Genomic DNA, 23,580 nt, shown 5'->3' with positions numbered 1-23,580 from the left:
GGATGTTGCCTGGATTTGAGTGTTTCAGTTGTAATGAGAAATTGGATGGGCTGATGTAGGGCCAGAGCGGAGAAGACCAAACAAAGACCTGATCGATCTGTATAAGACTAAGGGAATATAGATAGGGTATGGAGATCCTGTGGTGTTTTTGTGAGGATTGCCACCTTGTTGTGCCTAAGATCCCAAGTGGGTTGCCGTTTGGAGCTTAGCTCCTGGTAGGGTTACCCATAACGGTAATCTCAAGGGGGGAGATTCCAGGCAAAGAACAATCCAACCAAGACCTCAACGGAGGAGCTGGCAGAAGATGACACATCACAATGGCAATGAAGACAGAGGAAGACTGCATCAGTGAAGGGTCCCCAGTCTTGTACTCTATGCCAATGGACCCTCACCCCAATCTGTCAAGGACTGTGTGGTAGCTGCTCGTGCATCAGCCTCCCCATGTTAAGCGAAGTAACACACAGCTATTCTCCATTAAGAGAATAACCCCTCAGGTGAACATCATACTTGCTCTTGTGATCCAGAGGTTCTGCTGTGGTCTAGAGTGAAGAATAGAACTTGTTACTTAAAGCTGCTTTTGTTAAGTGTTACAGAAACAAAGAATGAACAATGGAAAGACTAAAGAAAAAGGAGTCATCATCACCTCGTACTCAGACATGTACTCATCTCCTACTCACAAAATTCCATTGGTAACAATTAACCTACAGTATAACTAGATTCAAGTAGTGTGACATCTGCTACAGAAAATCTAAGAAAAACACAGAAACAACTACCATAATACCGAAAAATCCACTACACAATTACATGTATATGGGTGTATATAAAAATAAAAGCAAGCATAGGAAAGGTAACTAGAAGAAAGCTATTCTACACCCTAATCCAACAGGTAGATAGTTTTAAAGAAATCCCACAGTAGGGATGTCTAAGACAAGGGGGCATAGGATTAGAAAGAAGTAGAAGGTTTAAAAGGGTGTCTGAGTAAAACAGTTTTTCCACACAGATGGTGACTGGAATCTGGCTATGCTGCCAGAAGAAGTGGAGGAGTCAAATATTCCTACATCACCATGGTAGAGTAGCAGTTAGCACACTCTATTACAGCTTGGGATTTCAGAGTTCTGAGTTCAATTCCAACATCCTCAGTAAGCAAGTTTACATGATCATTCCCGTATGTACATGGGTTTCCTTCAGTGCTCCGTTTTCCTCCCACGGTCCGAAGGTGTACTGGTTAGTAGGTTAAATAGTCATTGTAAATTGTCCCATGATTAGGCTAGAGTTAAATCGGTGGGTTGCTGGATGACACAGCTCAAAGGGCTAGAACTGCCTGTTCCATGCTGTATCTCTCAATAAAATAAAATAAATAACATTTAAGAAGCATCTAGACAAGTACTTGAGATACCAAGGCACAGAAGGCTATGTGCCTAAGTGGGCAAAGGAGAGGGAGATTAATTAAGATAGGCCCAACAGGAGGTATCGTTCTTTTCCTGCACTGTACAACTCTGTTGCCTAATTAGAATAGTACAGCACAGTACAGGCCCTTTGGCCCACAATGTCGTGCCGACCCTCAAACTCTGCCTCCCATATAAGCCCCCACCTTAGATTCCTCCATATACCTGTCTAGTAGTCTCTTAAACTTCACTATTGTATCTGCCTCCACCACTGACTCAGGCAGTGCATTCCACGCACCAACCACTCTCTGAGTGAAAAACCTTCCTCCAATATCCCCCTTGAACTTCCCACCCCTTACCTTAAAGCCATGTCCTCTTGTATTGAGCAGTGGTGCCCTGGGGAAGAGGCGCTGGCTATCCACTCTATCTATTCCTCTTATTATCTTGTACACCTCTATCATGTCTCATCTCATCCTCCTTCTCTCCAAAGAGTAAACCCCTAGCTCCCTTAATCTCTGATCATAATGCATACTCTTTAAACCAGGCAGCATCCTGGTAAATCTCCTCTGTACCCTTTCCAATGCTTCCACATCCTTCCTATAGTGAGGTGACCAGAACTGGACACAGTACTCCAAGTGTGGCCTAACCAGAGTTTTATAGAGCTGCATCATTACATCGCGACTCTTAAACTCTATCCCTGGACTTATGAAAGCTAACACCCCATAAGCTTTCTTAACTATCCTATCCACCTGTGAGGCAACTTTCAGGGATCTGTGGACATGCACCTCGAGATCCCTCTGCTCCTCCACACTACCAAGTATCCTGCCATTTACTTTGTACTCTGCCTTGGAGTTTGTCCTTCCAAAGTGTACTACCTCACACTTCTCCAGGTTGAACTCCATCTGCCACTTCTCAGCCCACTTCTGCATCCTATCAATGTCTCTCTGCAATCTTTTGACAATCCTCTGCACTATCTACAACACCACCAACCTTTGTGTCGTCTGCAAACTTGCCAACCCATCCTTCTGGCCCCACATCCAGGTCGTTAATAAAAATAACAAAAAGTAGAGGTCCCAGAACAGATCCTTGTGGGACACCACTAGTCACAATCCTCCAATCTGAATGTACTCCTTCCACCACCACCCTCTGCCTTCTGCAGGCAAGCCAACCCTGAATCCACCTGGCCAAACTTCCCTGGATCCCATGCCTTCTAACTTTCTGAATAAGCCTACCGTGTGGAACCTTGTCAAATGCCTTACTAAAATCCATATAGATCACATCCACTCCACATCCACTAATTGGTTAATCATTTAGTGAAACTCAAAACAGTTAAGCTCTGCAGTGTTCAGTTAAGCTCTGCAGTGTTTATGTGAGTAAACATTTTGACCAATTCCAGGTTTGCTTTTTTATGATAAAGTTAATGAGAATGAAAAGAATATATACTTTTAATGGATATGTTTTTTTGATATCTGGCCATTACTTGTCAATGTTGATTGTTATCCTTAGCCATGAGTAGGAGGTGCTGCATGGTCTTGTAGTCCTTCACGTAGAGGTATTCCCACAGTTGGTAGGGTTGTAACAGGAATTAGATCCGATGATACTGAGGGATGTAGGGATGGTGTATTGACCAAGGGAATCTTCAGATGGTAGGGTTCATAACATCTGCTGCCTTGTCCTTTCTGAAGGTGGAGATTGCAGATCTGCTGTTGAAGTAACCTCGGTGAGCAACAGCAGTAGGTTCTGTAATTCGTAGGATAGTGTAAATTTTAAGAGTTGCGATGCTGTTTGAATCTAAGCAAGCAGAGAGTTCTCTATCATGTAGCTCGTAGATGATGCACCACAAAATCTCCAGCCTCTCACCTTCCTTTTTACTTGTGATTGCAGTTGGAATTTTGGTCATTGGCAGCCTCCCAGGATGTTTATGGTGGGGTTGAGGTGGGGTGCTCGTAACTGGTAATGTCATAAAATCTCAGATGTAGCTGTTTGAACTCTGGTTGCATTTGGCACTTTTGCTTTGATTTTGCTTGCAGCACATTGAGCATACGTCTGTGCCTTGCTATATATTGTGCAAGTAGAATTTTTTTTTTAAATTAAAGATCACCTTTACTTGTCACATATACTGTACATCAAAACCTACAGCGAAATGCGTCATTTGCGTCAAATCAGATCAGCGAGGATTGTACTGCACAGCCCACAAGTGTCATCACGTTTCCCGTGCCAATATAGCATGCCTTCAACATGCGAGCTCTAACCAGTACATCGTGGAATGTGGGAGGAAACTGGAGCATCTGGAGGATCCCCACACAGTCATAGGGAGAATGTACAAACTCTTCACAGACAGCAGCAGGAATTGAACTTTAATCTTACTGCTGGTGCTGTAGAGTAGTTGTGCTAACTGCTGCACTACCACACCACTACTGTACCACGCTGTGTGTAATTGAACATTATGCAGTCATCAGTGAGCAACTTCTGACCTCATTATGGTAGGGATGTATTGCAGAGTCATAGAGCAATACAGCGTGATTCAGGCCCTTCTGCCCATTGTGCCATGGTTCCAACCATGGTGCTCACCCAGGTGATCACAATTTCCTACATTCAGCCCACATCCCTTCAAGCCCTGCCTCTCCAGGTACAGTACTTACCTAAGTGCTTCGTAAATGATACTATCATACCTGCTTCAGCCAGTTTCTCTGTCAGCTCACTCGTGTGGAAAAGTTACTCCTTAGGTCCCTTTTAAATCTTTCCCTTCTTATTTTAAATTCATGTCCCCTATACTTTTAGACTCCCCTACCTTTTGGGGAAAAAGACTATTACCGTACACCTCATCTGTGCCACTCATAATTTTATACATTCAATAGGTTCAACCCTCATATTCCTATGTTCTAAGAAATAAAACCTAGCCTGGCCAATCTCTCCCTAAAACTCAGACCCTCAAGGCCTGGCAACACCCCCATAAATCTTTTGCACTCTTTCCAGTTTAACCACATCTTTCCAATAATAGGGTGACCATGACTGTTCACAGAGCTCCAAGTACAGCCTCACATCCATCCCACAACGTAAGAGAGTAAAAATCTTTGCATTATTACTTTGTCGTAATGTACAGACATGTGAATTTAAAAGTCTAATGGCTTGTGGGATGACTGTTCTGTCACTTGTTTGTCCTGGCTTTAATGCTGCGGTCCTGTTTGCCAGATGGAAGCAGCTGAAGCAGTTTACGGTTGGGGTGACAGGTATCCCGGAAGATCTTCCAGGCTTTCTTTCTGCACCTGCTGCTATGTATGTCCTCAATGGGGGGGCGGAGTTCGTGTCCACAGATGTGCTAGGCTGTCCATAGCACTCTCTGCAGTGCCCAGTGATCAAGGGTTGGTGCACTTTCCATACCAGGTGGCGATACTGCTAGTCAGTATGCTCACATTGGTGCCCCTGTAGAAGGTCTTGAAGATTTGGGGGTTCATGCTGAACTTCATGAGTCGCCTGAGGTGGAAGAGATGCTGTTGTGCTCTTTTTTGCAACCACAGCTGGTGTGTACAATCCAGGTGAGATCTTCGCTGATGTATATACCGAGGAACCTGAAACTACTCACTCTCTCAAATGCTGAATCTGTTCCTCTTGTAATCCACGATCAGCTCTTTTGCTTTTTGGACATTGAGGGAAAGGTTGGTATCTTGGCACCACTGTGTCAGGGTTTCAGCCTCTCCTCTGTATGTTGTCTCATCACCGCTAGAAATAAGCTGATCAAAGTCATGTCATTTGCAAATTTGATCAGCTGATTGGAGCTGTGTGTGGCAGCACAGTCGTGGGTGTAAAGGGAGTAGAGAAAGGGACTCAGAACACAGCCCTGGGGGGCACCTGTGTTGAGGGGCAGAGGTGAGGGAGCCCATCCTTACCACCTGTCGGCGATCCGATAGAAAGTCTAGGATCCAGCTGCAAAAAGTGGGATGAGCTTCCTGTCAAATCTGGAGACAATTACGGTGTTGAATGCTGAACTGTAGTCCAGGAACAGCAATCTAACATGTGCATCCCTCTTCTCCAGGTGTGTAAGGACAGTGTGTAGTGCTATGGCTATGGCATCATCAGTAGACCAGTTCTGTTGGCAGGTGAATTGTAAGGGGTCCAGTTTGGGCAGTAGCAAGCTACAGACATAGTCTTTAACCAGCCTCTCAAAGCATGTGCTTATAATTGAGGTGAGTGCGACAGGGCGCTGACCGTTCAGGCATGCTACCTTGGTTTTTCACAGGGACAATGATGGACGATTTGAAACGGGAGGGCACTACTCACTGGGAGAGGGAGAAAGTAAAAATGTCCATAAACACACCAACCAGCTGTTCAGCACACACTTTTGAGGATGCGCCCTGGGATGCCATCCAGCCCCACTGCCTTGCGGCTGTTGATACATTGGAATGTTCTACGTACCTCAGCCTCAGAGATGACCAAGGTGCAGGTCTTGTCAACAGCTCTTCTTGGAGGTTCAGTCCTATCAACCTCGAATTGAATGTAAAAAGCATTTAGCTCATCCGGGAGTGAGGCGGCAATACTGGCTATACTGCTGCTTTTCCTCTTGAAGTCCTCGATGGTGTGCAGTCCTTGCCATGTGCTGCGTGTGTCATTGTCACAGAGTTGTGACTGGATTTTGTCCCTGTGTTGCTGTTTTGCCACCTTGATAGCTCTACGTAAATCATAGTGGTATCTCTTGAGCTCCTGTTGGTCTTTGGAGGCAAAGACTTTATCGCTTGCACTGAGAGCACACACATTGACCTATTTATCCAAGGTTTCTGGTTTGGGTAGACCCGAACTGAGTTTTGGGGAACAGCGTCTTCAAATGAAGCTTGTGACCACCTCCATGTATTCAGAGATGTTCTCAGCTCGAAATACCTCCCAGGTGATGGTATCAAAGCAGTCTTGTAATATAGAGTCTGATTGGTTGGACCAGCAATGGATGGTTTTCACTATGGCCACTTCCTGTTTCAGTTTTTGCCTGTAGGCGGGCAGGAGCAAGATGGAGGAATGGTCAGACTTTCCAAACAGAGGGCAGAGAAGTGTTTTGTAGGCATTATGGAAGGGAGAGTAGCAGTGGTCGAGTATGCTCCCTCCCCGTGTGCTCACCTCAATGTGTTGACAGAACTTTGGGTAAGCTCTAGTCAGTGACACTTGGTTAAAGTCTCCAGCGATGATGAAAGCAGCCTCTGGCTGTGTGATTTTGTGGATATTGATGGTTTCACAAAGTTCATTGAGAGCCAGGTTGATATCAGCCTGTGGTGGGATGTACACAGCTGTAATAATAACAGACATGAATTTTCTAGGCAGCCAGAAAGGTTAACATAGCAGCATAAGGTACTCCAGATCTGGGGAGCAAAAGGATTTGAGGGTGTGCGCTACCTGGGTCACAACAAGCATTATTCACATGAAACATACTCCCCCACCTTTACTTTTTCCAAAGATGTCTTTAGATCTGTCCACTCAGAACACAGAGAAACCGATGAGTTTAATGGCTTCGTCCGGTATCTCCTCCGACAACCATGTTTTGGTGAAGCATAAGATGTTCCAGTGCTTTGTTTCCCGTTGGTAGGAGATTCTGGCTCTCAGCTCACACAGCTTTTTGTCCAGGGACTGTACATTGGCTAGGAGTATGCTAGAGAGCGGCAGCCAGTTTGTATGCCATCTTAACCTAACCAAGATGCCAGCTCTTCTTCCTCGCCTCTGGCGACACTTCCTCAGTAATGCTGGTGTGGTGAATGAATCTCCCATGGTTCGTGCAAGCAGGGGGGTCCCAGTGGTAGAAAGGCAGCACATTATGACTGAATGCTGTCTTTCCGATGTTCAAAAGAGTCAATCGATCATATTTGATGTGACTTTCAGCTTCTTGTAAGAGAGGTACAGAAAGAAGTACAGAGATAAGCAGAAAATTACAATGCCAATTTGGAGTACACTACACGGCTGCCGTACATGGTGCCTTCTTGGTCACTGTAGATATTGGGCCCAGAACTCTGCATTAAGTAGTTACTGCAGTGACATCCTGAAACTGGATGACCACTGTCCAATAATCCTAATCATCATCCCTTTTTTGGCTATTACTCCACATTGGAATGCTTTTCTCTTCAGCTCCACTGACTTCAGGTTTAATTGATCAAGTGTTGCCTTGTTGTCAAAAACTGTAGATATCAACTCAGGAGCTCAGCCCTTTGGTCCAGGGTATTGGTGTTTAGGTGCTACTTGATATGAGTGTCAATATGTTCCATCATGTAGCTCATGATTGAGAGTATTCTGAATTGGCAGTAATTATCTGATATAAAAAGCCTGAAAACCCCTCAACAGGTCAAGCAACCTCTGTGAAAAGAGAAACAAACTGCTTGTTGACCTTAGAGTCATTGAGCACTGCCATATAGAAACAGGCCTTTTGGCCTATCTAGTCTGTGCCAGCCTGGTTTGCTGCCCCAGCCCATATCCCTCCATACTTCTGTCATCCATGTACCTATCCAAAGTTCAAAGTAAATTTATTACCAAAATACATATATGTCACCATATACAACTCTGAGATTTTCCTGTGGGCATACTTAATAAATCCATAATAAAATAAGAAAAGCAATAAATATCAAGAACATGGGATGAAGAGTCCTTGAGAGTGAGTCCATAGGTTGTGGGAACATTTCAATGATGGGGCAAGTGAAGTTGTGTGAAGTTATCTCCTTTGGTTCAAGAACCTGAAGTATCCTCTAGTTTTTGTAGGATTTTCGGTTTAAGGGCATCGGTGTTTCCGTACCAGGCTGTGATGTAGACAGTCAATATTCTCTCTACCAAACATGTATAGAAGTTTGTCAAAGTTTTAGATGTCATGCTGAATCTTCACAGATTTACAAGGAAGTAGAGGCGCTGCCCTGCTTCTTCATAATTTCTCTTACATGCTGGGCTCAGGAAAGGTCCTCTGAAATGATAACACCAAAGCTGCTAATCCTCTGATCCTCCAATGAGGACTTACTCATGGACCTCTGAGTTCCTTCTCCTAAAGTCAATAATTAGCTCTTTGAAATGTTACAATTGAGCCCACATCCACCACTTCCATTGGCAGCTCATTCCACACTCACATCACAGACGAGTGAAGAAGTTCCCCCTCAGGATCCCCTTATATATTTCATCTTTCATCTTTTACCCCATTCCTTTCAACACACGAGATTTTGCAGATGCTGGAAATCCAGAGTAACACACAGAAAATGCTGGAGGAACTCAACAGGTCATAGAAACATAGAAACAGAGAAAATAGGTGCAGGAATAGGCCATTCGGCCCTTTGAGCCTGCACCGCTATTCAGTATGATCATGGCTGATCATCCAACTCAGAACCCTGTACCTGCCTTCTCTCCATACCCCCGATCCCTTTAGCTACAAGGGCCATATCTAACTCCCTCTTAAATATAGCCAATTAACTGGCTTCAACTGTTTCCTGTGGCAGAGAATTCCACAGATTCACCACCCTCTGTGTGAAGAAGTTTTTCCTCATCTCGGTCCTAAAAGGCTTCCCCTTTATCCTTAAACTGTGACCCCTCGTTCTGGACTTCCCCAACGTCGGGAACAATCTTCCTGCATCTAGCCTGTCCAATCCCTTTAGAATTTTATACGTTTCGATAAGATCCCCCCTCAATCTTCTAAATTCCAGCGAGTATAAGCCTAGTCGATCCAGTCCTTCATCATATGAAAGTCCTGCCATCCCAGGAATCAATCTGGTGAATCTTCTTTGTACTCCCTCTATGGCAAGAATGTCTTTCCTCAGATTAGGGGACCAAAACTGCACACAATACTCCAGGTGTGGTCTCACCAAGGCCTTGTACAACTGCAGCAGAACCTCCCTGCTCCTGTACTCGAATCCTCTTGCTATGAATGCCAGCATACCATTCACCTTTTTCACCCCCTGCTGTACCTGCATGCCTACTTTCAATGACACCCAGGTCTCGTTGCACCTCCCCTTTTCCTAATCGGCCACCATTCAGATAATAATCTGTTTTCCTGTTCTTGCTACCAAAGTGGATAACCTCACATTTATCCACATTAAATTGCATCTGCCATGAACTTGCCCACTCACCTAACCTATCCAAGTCACCCTGCATCCTCTTAGCATTCTCCTCACAGCTAACACTGCCGCCCAGTTTCGTGTCATCCGCAAACTTGCATTTAATTCCCTCGTCTAAGTCATTAATATATATTGTAAACAACTGGGGTCCCAGCACTGAGCCTTGTGCTACCCCACTAGTCACTGCCTACCATTCTGAAAAGGTCCCGTTTATTCCCACTCTTTGCTTCCTTCCTGCCAACCAATTCTTTATCCACATCAATACCATACCCCCAATACCGTGTGCTTTAAGTTTGCACACTAATCTCCTGTGTGGGACCTTGTCAAAAGCCTTTTGAAAATCCAAATATACCACATCCACTGGTTCTCCCCTGTCCACTCAACTAGTAACATCCTCAAAAAATTCTATGAGATTTACCTTTCACAAATCCATGCTGACTTTGTCCGATGATTTCACCGCTTTCCAAATGTGCTGTTATCACATCTTTGATAACTGACTCTAGCATTTTCCCCATGATCGATGTCAGGCTAACCGGTCTATAATTCCCCGGTTTCTCTCTCCCTCCTTTTTTAAAAAGCGGGGTTACATTAGCCACCCTCCAATCCTCAGGAACTAATCCAGAATCTAAAGAGTTTTGAAAAATTATCACTAATGCATCCACTCTTTTATTGGGCTACTTCCTTAAGCACTCTGGGATGCAGACCATCTGACCCTGCGGATTTATCTGCCTTTAATTCCTTCAATTTACCTAACACCACTTCCCTACTAACATGTATTTCCCTCAGTTCCTCCATCTCACTAGGCCCTCGGTCCCCTACTATTTCCGGAAGATTATTTATGTCCTCCTTAGTGAAGACAGAACCAAGGTAGTTATTCAATTGGTTTGCCATGTCCTTGTTCCCCATGATCAATTCACCTGTTTCTGACTGTAAGGGACCTACATTTGTCTTAACCAGTCTTTTTCTTTTCACATATCTATAAAAGCTTTTACAGTCAGTTTTTATGTTCCCTGCCAGCTTTCTCTCATAATCTTTTTTCCCTTTCCTAATTAAGCCCTTTGTCCTCCTCTGCTGGACTCTGAATTTCTCCCAGTCCTCAGGTGTGCCACTTTTTCTGGCTAATTTGTATGTTTCTTCTTTGAAATTGATACTATCCCTAATTTCCCTCATCAGCCACGGGTGCACTACCTGTATTCTTTTGCCAAACTGGGATGAACAATTGTTGTAGTTCATCCATGCGATCTTTAAATGCTTACTATTGCATATCCACCGTCAACCCTTTAAGTATCATTTGCCAGTCTATCTTAGCTAATTCACGTCTCATACCTTCAAAGTTACCCTTCTTTAAGTTCAGAACCTTTGTTTCTGAATTAACTATGTCACTCTCCATCTTAATAAAGAACTCCACCATATTATGGTCACTCTTACCGAAGGGGCCTCGCACGACAAGATTGCTAACTAACCCTTCCTCACTGCTCAGTACCCAGTCTAGAATAGCCTGCTCTCTAGTTGGTTCCTCGACATGTTGGTTCAGAAAACCATCCTGCATACATTCCAAGAAATCCTCTTCCTCAGCTCCCTTACCAATTTGGTTCACCCAATCTATATGTAGATTGAAGTCACCCATTATAACTGCTGTTCCTTTATTGCACGCATTTCTAATTTCCTGTTTAATACCATCCTCAACCTCACTACCACTGTTAAGTGGCTTGTACACAACTCCCACCAGCGTTTTCTGCCCCTTAGTGTTATGCAGCTCTACCCATATCAATGCCACATCCTCCCGGCTAATGTTCTTCCTTTCTATTGCGTTAATCTCCTCTCTAACCAGCAATGCTACCCCACCTCCTTTTCTTTCATGTCTATCCCATCTGAATATTGAATATCCCTGAATGTTGAGCTCCCATCCTTGGTCACCCTGGAGCCATGTCTCTGTGATCCCAACTATATCATATTCATTAATAACTGTCTGCACATTCAATTCATCCACCTTGTTACGAATGCTCCTTGCATTCACACACAAAGCCTTCAGGCTTGTTTTTACAACACTCTTAGCCCTTATACAATTATGTTGAAATGTGGCCCTTTTTGATTTTTGCCCTAGATTTGCCTGCCTGCCACTTTTACTTTTCACCTTACTACTTTTTGCTTCTACCCTCATTTTACACCCCTCTGTCTCTCTGCACTTGTTCCCATCCTCCTGCCATATTAGTTTAAATCCTCCTGAACAACAGTAGCAAATAGCATCTATGAAAAGATCAGACAGCATCTATGAAAAGGAATGAACGGTCGACATTTCAGGCCGAGACCATTCATCAGGTCCTGTAGATTACCTGTACCTATGACCTCCAGTTCTAGTGTCAACTCACCTGAGCAGAAAAAGCCTACGTTCATTTACCCTATCCATTATAAATTTGTATACCTCAATAAAATCTCTCCTCATTCTCCTTTACTCTGTGGAATAGAGTCCTAGCCTATTCAACCTTATAACTCTCTTGAGCATTTTTGTATTAGATTTCCAGCTTTTTTGATTTTCATTTATGGAATAATTAGCTGATTGGATTCATCCTACTTTTTATGAACTGTAGATATGTTAAAAAAAAGTTCCATTATTGGATAATCCTTTTGCATTATACTCTGCTCACAGTGGTTCAAAGGATGAATTGAAATGGTTGAAGACTATTTCATGTGATCATGGCACTCTCAGGAGAGAGCAAAGATAGATCAGCAATTCTGCACATGGCTAAAGATAATTGTGAATGCTTCAGTGCTGTCATACTAATTTTATACCTCGAGGCATGAAGTAAAGAAGCAACAAGACAAAAGATTCTTTATAGAGCATCTTTCACAGACTCAGTGCATCTCAGCCAACAGTGGCACAGGCAGTAGAACCACCACTGCCTTTGCAATTTACACATTTCTATCACTTTGTGGGTTTCCCAGGTCGCACTGGTTTTCTCCCACGTCTCAAACATATGTTGGTTGGTAGGTTAATTGGTAAATCAAATTGGTTTTAGTATTGTCACTTGTACCAAGGTACAGTGAAAGTCTTTATCTTGCATGCCATCCGTACACATCATTTCATCAAGTCAGTACATTGTGGTAATACAACAAAAAAGTCAAAGTAAATTTATTATTTAAATGTTATCCTGAAATTCATTTTCTTGCAGACATTCACAGGAAAATAAAGAAATACAATGGAAATTTCTGAAAAAAATTATATATAAAGACTGACAGACAACCAATGTGCAAAAGAAGACAAATTGTGCAAATAAAAAATGAATAAAACCGAGAACATAAGTTGTAGAATTCTTGAGAGTGAGTTTGTAGGTGTGGAATCCATTCAGTGTTGTGGTGATTGAATTTATTTAGTCTGGTTCAGGAGCTTGATGGTTCTAGGGTAATAACTGTTCCTGAACCTGATGGCTTCTGTATCTCCTGCCTAATGGTAGTAGTGAGAAGAGAGCATTGCCTGGATGGTGGGGTTCCTTGATGATGGATGCTGTTTTCTTCTGGCAGTCCTCCTTATAAATATGCTCAGTGGTTGCGAGGGTTTTTGTCTGTGATTCTTTGGACATAATCCATCAATTTCTGTAGCCTTTAATGATTCTGGGCATTAGTGTTTCAGTACCAAGCCATGATGCAACCAGCCAGGTTACTCTCCAGTTTACATCTATAGAAGTTTGACATACTTTTAGGTCATATGCCAAAAATACACAAACTTCTAAGCAGAGGCGCTGTCGTGCCTTCTTTGTAATAGCAATTCTATGCTGGTCCCAGGACAAATCCAATAACAATAATAGAATCTGTTGCTTCCTGGTGTAGGTAAATGGTAGAATCAGGCAACTGAGGAGAATGCAGAGGATAAAAAGGAAAATGGAGTTTATGTAGGGTATTTGTAATAGGTGATTGATGGTCGGCGCTAGTGGGCCAAAGGCCTGTTTCTGTGCTCTATCCCTCTGTGACTCTGTTATCTCAAAACATTTAGTAACCAACCTAAAGATTTATGTAAGAAGTGGGATGTTTGGAGGAGATCTGAGGAATATACTACCTGAGGAGGTGGTGAAGGCAAATACTCTTACTGCATTTAAGGAGCATCCAGGCATGTACTTGAATTGCTGGGGTATGGATGTTGTGCAGGTAAACATGATTGATGTAGATAGAAACATAGAAAAACATACAGCACAATACAGGTCCTTTGGCCCAAAAAGCTGTGCTGAACATGTCCCTAACTTAGAACTACCTAGGTTTTACCCATAGCCCTCTATTTTTTGAAGCTCCATGCAGCCATCCAGGAGTCTCTTAAAAGACCCTATCATTTCTGCCCCCACTACCACCGCCGGCAGCCCATTCCACGCACTCACCACTCTTTGCATAAAAAAAAGTTACCCCTGATATCTCCTCTGTACCTACCTCCAAGCACCTTAAAACTACATCCTCTCATGCTAGCCACTTCAGCCCTGGGGAAAAGCCTCTGATTATGCACATGATCAATGCCTCTCATTATCTTGTACACCTCTATTAAGTCACCTCTCATCCTCCGTCGCTCCAAGGAGAAAAGGCTGAGTTCATTCAACCTATTCTCATAAGGCATGCTCCCTAATCTAGGCAACATCCTTGTAAATCTCCTCTGCACCTTTTCTATGGTTTGCACGTCTTTCCTATAGTGAGGCGACCAGAATTGAGCACAGTACTCCAAGTGATTTTCCATATATTGATTGGGTCTCCCATACTGTAGGGGTCTAGATGGTTTAGAGTTTGTAAAATGTGTTCAGGAAAGTTTTCTAAATCAATATATAGAGGGACCAACTACAGGGGATGCAATATTGGATCTCCTGTTAGGAAACGAGTTAGGACAAGTGACAGAAGTCTGTGTAGGGGAGCACTTTGGTACCAGTGATCATAACACCATTAGTTTCAACTTGATCATGGACAAGGATAGATCTGGTCCTAGGGTTGAGGTTCTTAACTGGAAGAAGGCCAAATTTGAAGAAATGAGAAAGGATCTAAAAAGCGTGGATTGGAACAGGTTGTTCTCTGGCAAGGATGTGATCGGTAGGTGGGAAGCCTTCAAAGCAGAAATTTTGAGAGTGCAGAATTTGTATGTTCCTGTCAGGATTAAAGGCAAGGTGAATAGGAATAAGGAACCTTGGTTCTCAAGGGATATTGCAACTCTGATAAAGAAGAAGAGGGAGTTGTATGACGTGTATACGAAGCAGGGAGTAAATAAAGTGCTTGAGGAGTATAAGAAGTGCAAGAAAATACTTAAGAAAGAAATCAGGAGGGCTAAAAGAAGACATGAGGTTGCCTTGGCAGTCAAAGTGAAGGATAATCCAAAGAACTTTTACAGGTATATTAAGAGCAAAAGGATTGTAAGAGATAAAATTGGTCCTCTTGAAGATCAGAGTGGTCGGCTATGTGCGGAACCAAAGGAAATGGGGGAGATCTTAAATAGGTTTTTTGCGTCTGTGTTTACTAAGGAAACTGGCATGAAGTCTATGGAATTAAGGGCAACGAGTAGTGAGATCATGGAAACTGTACAGATCGAAAAGGAGGAGGTCCTTGCTGTCTTGAGGAAAATTAAAGTGGATAAATCCCCGGGACCTGACAGGGTGTTCCCTCGGACCTTGAAGGAGACTAGTGTTGAAATTGCAGGGGCCCTGGCTGAAATATTTAAAATGTCGCTGTCTACAGGTGAGGTGCCGGAGGATTGGAGAGTGGCTCATGTTGTTCCGTTGTTTAAAAAAGGATCGAAAAGTAATCCAGGAAATTATAGGCCAGTAAGTTTAACGTCGGTAGTAGGTAAGTTATTGGAGGGAGTACTAAGAGACAGAATCTACAAGCATTTGGATAGACTGGGACTTCTTAGGGAGAGTCAACATGGCTTTGTGCGTGGTAGGTCATGTTTGACCAATCTATTGGAGTTTTTCGAGGAGGTTACCAGGAAAGTGGATGAAGGGAAGGCAGTGGATATTGTCTACATGGACTTCAGTAAGGCCTTTATCAAGGTCCCACATGGGAGGTTAGTTAGGAAAATTCAGTCGCTAGGTATACATGGAGAGGTGGTAAATTGGGTTAGACATTGGCTCGATGGAAGAAGCCAGAGAGTGGTGGCAGAGAATTGCTTCTCTGAGTGGAGGCCTGTGACTAGTGTTGTGCCACAGGGATCAGTGCTGGGTCCATTGTTATTTGTCATCTATATCAATGATCTGGATGATAATGTGGTAAATTGGATCAGCAAGTTTGCTGATGATACAAAGATTGGAGATGTAGTGGACAGTGAGGAAGGTTTTCAGAGCCTGCAGAGGGACTTGGACCAGCTGGAAAAATGGGCTAAGAAATGGCAGATGGAGTTTAATACTGACAAGTGTGAGGTATTGCACGTTGGAAGAACAAACCAACGTAGAACATACAGGGTTAATGGTAAGGCACTGAGGAGTGCAGTGGAACAGAGGAATCTGGGAATACAGATACAAAATTCCCTAAAAGTGGCGTCACAGGTAGATAGGGTCATAAAGAGAGCTTTTGGTACATTGCCTTTATTAATCAAAGTATTGAGTATAAGAGCTGGAATGTTATGATGAGGTTGTATAAGGCATTGGTGAGGCCGAATCTGGAGTATTGTGTTCAGTTTTGGTCACCAAATTACAGGAAGGATATAAATAAGGTTGAAAGAGTGCAGAGAAGGTTTACAAGGATGTTGCCGGGACTTGAGAAACTCAGTTACAGAGAAAGGTTGAATAGGTTGGGACTTTATTCCCTGGAGCGTAGAAGAATGAGGGGAGATTTGATAGAGGTATATAAAATTATGATGGGTATAGATAGAGTGAATGCAAGCAGGCTTTTTCCACTGAAGCAAGGGGAGAAAAAAACCAGAGGACATGGGTTAAGGGGGAAAAGTTTAAAGGGAACATTAGGGGGAGGCTTCTTCACACAGAGAGTGGTGGGAGTATGGAATGAGCTGCCAGATGAGGTGGTAAATGCGGGTTCTTTTTTAACATTTAAGAATAAATTGGACAGATACATGGATGGGAGGTGTATGGAGGGATATGGTCCGTGTGCAGGTCAGTGGGACTAGGCAGAAAATGGTTCAGCACAGCCAAGAAGGGCCAAAAGGCCTGTTTCTGTGCTGTAGTTTCTATGGTTTCTATGGTAAGTGGGGTCTGACCAGGGTCCTATATAGCTGCAGCATTACCTCTTGGCTTTTAAACTCAATCCCACGATTGATGAAGGCCAATGCACCATATGCTTTCTTAACCACAGAGTCAACCTGCGTAGCAGCTTTGAGTGTCCTATGGACTCGGACCCCAAGATCCCTCTGATCCTCCACACTGCCAAGAGCCTTACCATTAATGCTATATTCTGCCATCAAATTTGACCTACCAGAATGAACCACCTCACACTTATCTGGGTTGAACTCCATCTGCCACTTCTCAGCCCAGTTTTGCATCCTATCAATGTCCCGTTGTAACCTCTGACAGCCCTCCAGACTATCCACAACACATCCAACCTTTGTTCATCAGCAAATTTACTAACCCATCCCTCCACTTCCTCATCCAGGTCATATCTACACTATCTACATGGAGGGCAATGAAATGTTTTGCAGTTAAATGTGATTGGTATAGATAGCTACACCAGGCAGTATGGGCACAGTTTGCCAAAGAGCAAAGCTTGTGTGGTGTAAGGTTCTGAACCTCCTCAATCATATAAGACATAAGAGCAGAATTAGGCCATTCGGTCCAACGAGTCTGCTCCGTCATGGCTGATTTATTATCCTTCTCAACCCTGTTTTCCTGCCTTCCTCCCGTAACCTTGACACCCTGATTAATCAAGAACCTATCAACCTCTACTTTAAATATACTCAGTGTCTTAGCCTCCACAGCCGTCTGTGGCAATGGATTCCACAGATTGACTGCCTTCTGGCTAAAGAAATTCCTCCTCATCTCTGTTCTAAATGGACGTTATTCTGAGGATGTCTCCTCTGGTCCGAGCCTCACCTTTGATAGGAAACATCCTCTCCACATCCACTCTTATCTAGGCCTTTCAATAAGTTTCAATGAAATCCGCCCCCCCCCCCCATTCTTCTAAACTCCAGTAAGTACAGGTGCCGAGCCATCAAATGCTTCTCAAAGGTAACCGTTTCATTCCTGGGATCATTCTCATGACCTCTTCTGAACCCCCTTTACGATGCCAGCACATCTTTTCTTAGACAAGAGGCCCAAAACTGTTCACAGTACTCCCAAGTTCTTGCAATCGTTCTGCAGAGTAATATTTTGAAAAATTGACATTGGCCTTTTATGTTTAGGTTACGGTGCACCATATGGATACAGTGCTGCTGCCCCGGCTTATGGTATGTATGCCGTCATATTTGACTGTGAACTGAAATATCATTTGCTTAGTGCCTTAATCTTGAACATGTATATCTCTGCTTAAAATAGAGATATAGATGTATATGTGAACATTGGCAACCCTTTGAGTACAGTTTGCACTTTTCCTACTTCATCTTTTCTGTGGGTAATCAAACCTCAAATGCAGAAATATTTCAAATTTCCAATCCTCCCCTGTCCTTTTTAATATTTTATAGGGTTGTAACATTGAACAACAGATTATTATATGAATTCAGTCACAATACTTTTGTTCCAAAACATATTGCAGTCTATTACATAATGTACTCTGGGTTCAGTGTTACATTAAATTAAAACACAAAGTTGTTTTAGTTTTTAAAATAATGACTAATTAATTTTGATTTGCATGCTCTTAAAAAAAAAATTCCAGTTGACATTTATAGAACACAGTAGAAGAAATCAGCATAATCTTGTAGTTCGCCTCATGATTGAAGACTCACTTGCTAAAGCGTTGCCCAAATGTAATGGGAATAATTGTGAATTTGCTTATCCCCTTCCATACCCAGATATATATTTTATTAAATGTAATTCCAGATTCCAGTGCTTCTAGCCATTAGACTCTCTATTCAAAGCATTCTGCACTGTCAGAAAGTGACAAAAAGAGAGAATTCACTACTGCAATTACTCTTTTTCATGTGGTTTTAAGCAGATCTAATTTAAAAGTTGCCAGTGTAAAATGACCCCGAATAGATACAGTATAAATGACTGAATCTTTAATTCTGATATTACTGAATAATATTTCAAATTCATATCTGCCTAAATGGGAATTATTGAGAGAGAAGATTGAAGATGATTTTGAAACATTAGGAGTCACGTTAAAATGGTGCATCTTTCAAATACACTGTGAGTTGCAGAAATTTAGTTTTAAAATTTAAATAAACCTTCAGGTTTAATTAATTACTAACAGGACAGCAGCTGGAATGTCAATACATTTCTGCCCGTCTGATAGTTCACTCCCTGGCAGTTTGTCTATTCATGACAACTGATTTGCTTGATAAAATAGGTGATTGTAAAAATGCCTTCTCCCATTAATTTTGCCTATAACTGAAATGAATGTATCCCTACCCTGTCAGTTTTATTGCTTTATGTCAGATTTTCTTTGCAAGCTTTCAAAAGTTACCTGATTGTTATTAGTTTTAAATGAGGTGAGGCTAAAATGAGCAAACTTAAATGATTTAAATCTGACAGTGTAAAAGCATTGAAAGCAAATGTCAGCATTAGTATATTCTCACCTAGTGAATCAAAATCTTAGAAATTCCTTTAATTTATGTTTTCCTGGTGTATGGAAAGAAAAACAGCCTCAATTTGAAATTTAACAATTACAGTGGATTCTGGTTAATAGCTACGCATCGGGACCAGTCCATTTTAGCCCAATGAGCTGAAGTTTCATGGAAATAGTTAAATAGACAAACTACCATTTAACTGAGTAACAAATAATGTATTTAAACAAAATATAGAACAAATTAGAACACTACCAATACTACTATAGTACACTAAAACAGCATATTAGTTCTTAATAGTTATTGATGGAGGAATTCATCCAGTGTATGTTGTCACTTTCTTTTGATTGATGGTAAATGAACAAAATCATCGCAGACTCCTAGTGTATGTAATAGGCAAATAGGCAATCCTCTCGACGATTGCATCTTCCAAGTCTTCATTTTCTTTGTAACATTTCTAGATGATTGTTGAGGTCAAGTTCTATGTAGTGTCTAACTTGTTGAAGAAGTGAAATTGTTTCAATTTCACTCCCAGCCGTTTCTGGCATCTTCAAGCCTGAATGCTTGAAACCACAGTGAGCAAAACAGTTCCAATTTGTCTTGCTGCTTATTTCTCACTATCAGTGACAAATATCACTGCTTTCCAAACACAAGTACATGCAATTGACACTATTTAAAAATTGTTTCCTCAAAGCATAGTGTAGTGTCTAATGTCCACACAAGTGCACGAGACTGACGCTAGTTAGAAACTCTTAGCCAACAGTCTCCTGTCCCAGTTAAAGCATCATAAAGTTCTAAATAAAGGAAGAGAATCCCTGCTATTTTCTCAATGTTTTTTTCTTTAAGAGCTGTCCTAGATAAGCAGCTGGCTCAATTAACCAACAGCCCAATTAACCAAAATCCACTGGTATTTTCAAAGTACTCTTTCAATGACCAGCTAAACTTTAAAAGGTAACGAGCGAGTTCTAATAAGAATATGCAGTATATTAGCCTGAGTATTAGCAACCTTAGACTGTACATACATTTATTTTCTATTATAACTCATACTTAATTTATTTCTAAATGATAGTACAATACTGGCAAATTTCCTTAACTTACTAAAATAAGCTTGTTTTAATCACAGAAACTTGCACCATGCTGTTGCTTTGAATGAGTCTTATGTGCAAATGGTGACAAGCAAATGCAAGATTTATTTGGAGCCTTGATTAGACTGCACATAGGAGCAGTTTGAGTATCATTTCAGTTCCAAATATAAATCTGCAAAGTTTGCTGTTACAGTCACAGTGCATGTGTTTGAAATATCCCACCTGATATGTTCATAAAATCATCCGGGAACACTAAATTTGGTGTGCAACAACATTCATCTGGGTCAAAATTAATATTTTCCCCAACAAAGAAATCATTGTCATCATTTCTCACATAAAGACTCTGTGTTTCTGCAGTGTCTAGATATGACGCAAAAGAATATTGGACACGGCTGTTTCCTTGGCTGTAGGTTCAAAGTGTCTTAATGCCTTTGTCAGCTGTTGCATGTTGGGAAATTGCACTTCAGTCACCTGGTGCTGTTAAAACACCTACTGTTGCTGCTTTGTGATTTCTAATGAAGATTAAAATTGAGAATAAGAAATCTGTCTGGATTATATAGAGGCCACAAGAACTTAGTATTCAAACATTAATTAACAACCCATAGATCTTTCCAGATATGCTGTTCAAATGAACTGCTAAATAATTTTTTCCTGTGAGTAGCATAAAATGTGAATCTGTCTTACTGAAGGATAGAAAGCAGGATGCTGTGAAGTCTTTACTGAATATCAATTGATGCAAAGCTGTGGTAGCATCTGTTTGCTGTCGACATCAGGCAAGCACATGGCTCAAAATTATAACTTCCTGGAGACAGGTTGATCAAGATATTTGGGTGCAACAATTAACACCCTAGTCTACCACAAATTGTGCACATTGAAATTATTTACTTCAAATCTTTTCCTTGTTCCCTGCACCAACCATTATTGATCAAAAATCTGGCATCATATTTCATTAACATACCGATACTGTTTTGAAGCATGAGTATTTAATAGACAACTTTGAGTTAGGAGTTGTGGCAGGGTGGTGTGGTGGTTCAGTGGGTAGTGTTGAAATAGTTTTGCCAGTGTAGTAAATATGGATTAAATAGATGCCTCTATTATATTACCTGTGCAAGATTGAGCTACACTAATTATTGTCCTTTAATCTTTAATGTAGGTTCCTTCCCTCCTTTAGTGATGCTAATTCCACTATGCCCAGATCTATCCCTAATAATTTATTCTGTAAATAAAATGAAGTGTATGTTCGGCACATAAAGTATCACCTTAATTTGTAGTATGTAAGTCATAGGATTGTTTCCACTATTTACATCTTAACAAAAAATATATGGGGCCGATGTGAATAAAAATGGAGGTTTCTCACACACTTGATAATAAATTGAATGGCCAATCTGCAAAGATCTATGGTAACAGAACCTTATATTCTTAAGTCAATTTAATGGACCATTAAACTTATTTGGGGTCCTTTCGTTTCTTCTCTCTATAGGTTTGCCAGGCAAGAGAATGCTTCTGTTCCCTGTTATGAAAATTCCAACATATCCTGTTCCCCTTTACTCCTTTTTCAGCTAATTACTGTATTAGAAGCATAATAATAGCAAAAACAGAAAGCAAGCATTAGGAGGAAAAAAGTTGCTTTTTTTAATTAAATTTCTTTTGAAAATGCTGTATGAAGCAAATTATTTGTAAAATAATTTTCCTATCTTTTTGATTTTAACAAAAAGGCTTAGTTCATTAAAACTTGAAAATGTACTGTGAAATGTTACCTCATTCTCAGAATTTAACTTAATCCAGCCTTCTGTGGTAGAAAGTAATAAAATTTTTAAAAAAAACCTCACCAACATTTTAATTGAAGTATCATAGCTTCTGAAGAATTTTATGGAAGCTTATTTGTGAAGGATGTATAGATTATAGATCTTTGTTCACAAATAAACACTTTCTGTTTCAGAATCAGCCAGCGTATTGCTTGTTTTATAAATCTCTTTTATGTAGTAAAGCCTTAACCCAGTATTGTGCATATGCTCTGTACTGGCCATCATTTGTGTAATAAATATTACATTCCTTATGCAAATTTTGTAGTTTGAATTAAGTTTTCAAAAATTTGATTTGGTTATTGGGAAAGTTAGGCCAAATGAATTATAATGTTTTATACAAATGATGGAAGCTGCAAATGAGCTAATATGCCTACAGCTTTCTTAAGATATTGGTATAAAGCATGTGTGCTAAAATTGGCTTAAGGCTGTCTTGCCTCCATAATCTCATATATTTGGTTCTTGTGGCCTTTTTTTTTGTAAGTTACCTGAGATGCACCTTAACTCTCCATGACTTGCTTCTAGGTAGACAGGTCTTTTTTAATTAATGAACTGCATTACAAAATAAACCACAAAAAAATCTTTGCTATGGATCTTTTTCCCACTGCACTAAACGAAGAATCTGAAGCAGCAACAAGGTCCCCCATGGATACTCGCTACTTAATTGTCCCAATTCTTGTTGAGTGCTGCTATTTTTTTTTGAAAAGTGACACGTTTCACCCACGGGCCATCATCCTTTCATCATTGTCAAGCCTAACAGAAGTTCAGATGCTTGTGTTTATATATAAGTGTTAACCAACATTTATTACCCCAACGTCCTTGTGTATATGCATGCCTGCTGTGGAAATGATTATGCCACTTTTGTAGGTTATTTTTAAATCATCCTCAATCACATCACTTTCTTCCCAAGATTAAGGTACCAATCAGTTTCTTTCCAGTTAATACTTGAGAAGGACACCTTCCTTTAAAATCTTGTATGTTGGACTGTGTTTTAAAGATGGAATCCAATGATAGCAATTTATCAAAGCCTGAGTTAACTCTAATTGACTGGTATTGAAGAAGGGGATTGAAAGCTTTGAGTGGATATGAAGCATTGTATTTCTCACAAAAACTTTCTACTAATACATCCTGAAAAATTACTGTGTATTTTTACATAATAAACAGTATGTCAAAATATGGCACTTAGATAGAGATGATTTGTAAAATAAACAATTAGAAAGCTATAAAGCACAAGAAGAAATTAATTGACTTTTCATACCTGTGTGGAACTGAGCTTCTCAATTAGTCTATGCTCAGAATCAGATTTATTATCACTGACATACAGTATGTCATCAAATTTGTTATTTGTTGTTTTATGGCAGCAGGACAGTGCAATACATAAAATATACTAAAAATTAGAATTATATGTGTGTGTGTGTGTGTGTGTGTGTGTGTGTGTGTGTGTGTGTGTGAGTGTGTATATACACTGCTATAGTGCAAAAGAGAAAGCAAATATAGTGAGGTTGGGTTCACGGACCAATCAGAAATCTGATGGCAGGTGGGAAGAAGCAATTCCTGAAACACTGAGTGTGTGTCTTCAGACTCCTGTACCTCCCCTCTGATGGTAGTAACGAAAAGAGACTATTT

At 41.1% G+C, this 23,580-nt stretch overlaps 1 protein-coding gene across 5 annotated transcripts in view; it reads left to right on the top strand.

Annotated features, from left to right (window-relative positions):
• strbp (spermatid perinuclear RNA binding protein) overlaps positions 1 to 23,580 on the top strand; it is a 287,597-nt gene that overhangs the window by 244,863 nt on the left and 19,154 nt on the right. For 2 of the 5 annotated variants that reach the window (XM_063073345.1, XM_063073346.1), the window contains exons 18-19: positions 17,748 to 17,792; positions 21,633 to 22,099. In XM_063073345.1, the coding sequence (XP_062929415.1) occupies positions 17,748 to 17,792; positions 21,633 to 21,715 (128 nt within the window). In that variant the 3' untranslated portion in view covers positions 21,716 to 22,099. Of the gene's footprint in view, positions 1 to 17,747; positions 17,793 to 21,632; positions 23,261 to 23,580 lie in introns of those variants that run through there. The other 3 variants (XM_063073347.1, XM_063073348.1, XM_063073349.1) reach the window with 3 other exon arrangements.

The sequence above is a fragment of the Mobula hypostoma genome, chromosome 21 (genome assembly GCF_963921235.1).
Source record: "Mobula hypostoma chromosome 21, sMobHyp1.1, whole genome shotgun sequence".
Taxonomy (NCBI): Eukaryota; Metazoa; Chordata; class Chondrichthyes; order Myliobatiformes; family Myliobatidae; genus Mobula; species Mobula hypostoma.
Note: the sequence above shows the minus strand (reverse complement) of the source record. Positions and strands in the feature narration are given on the sequence as shown.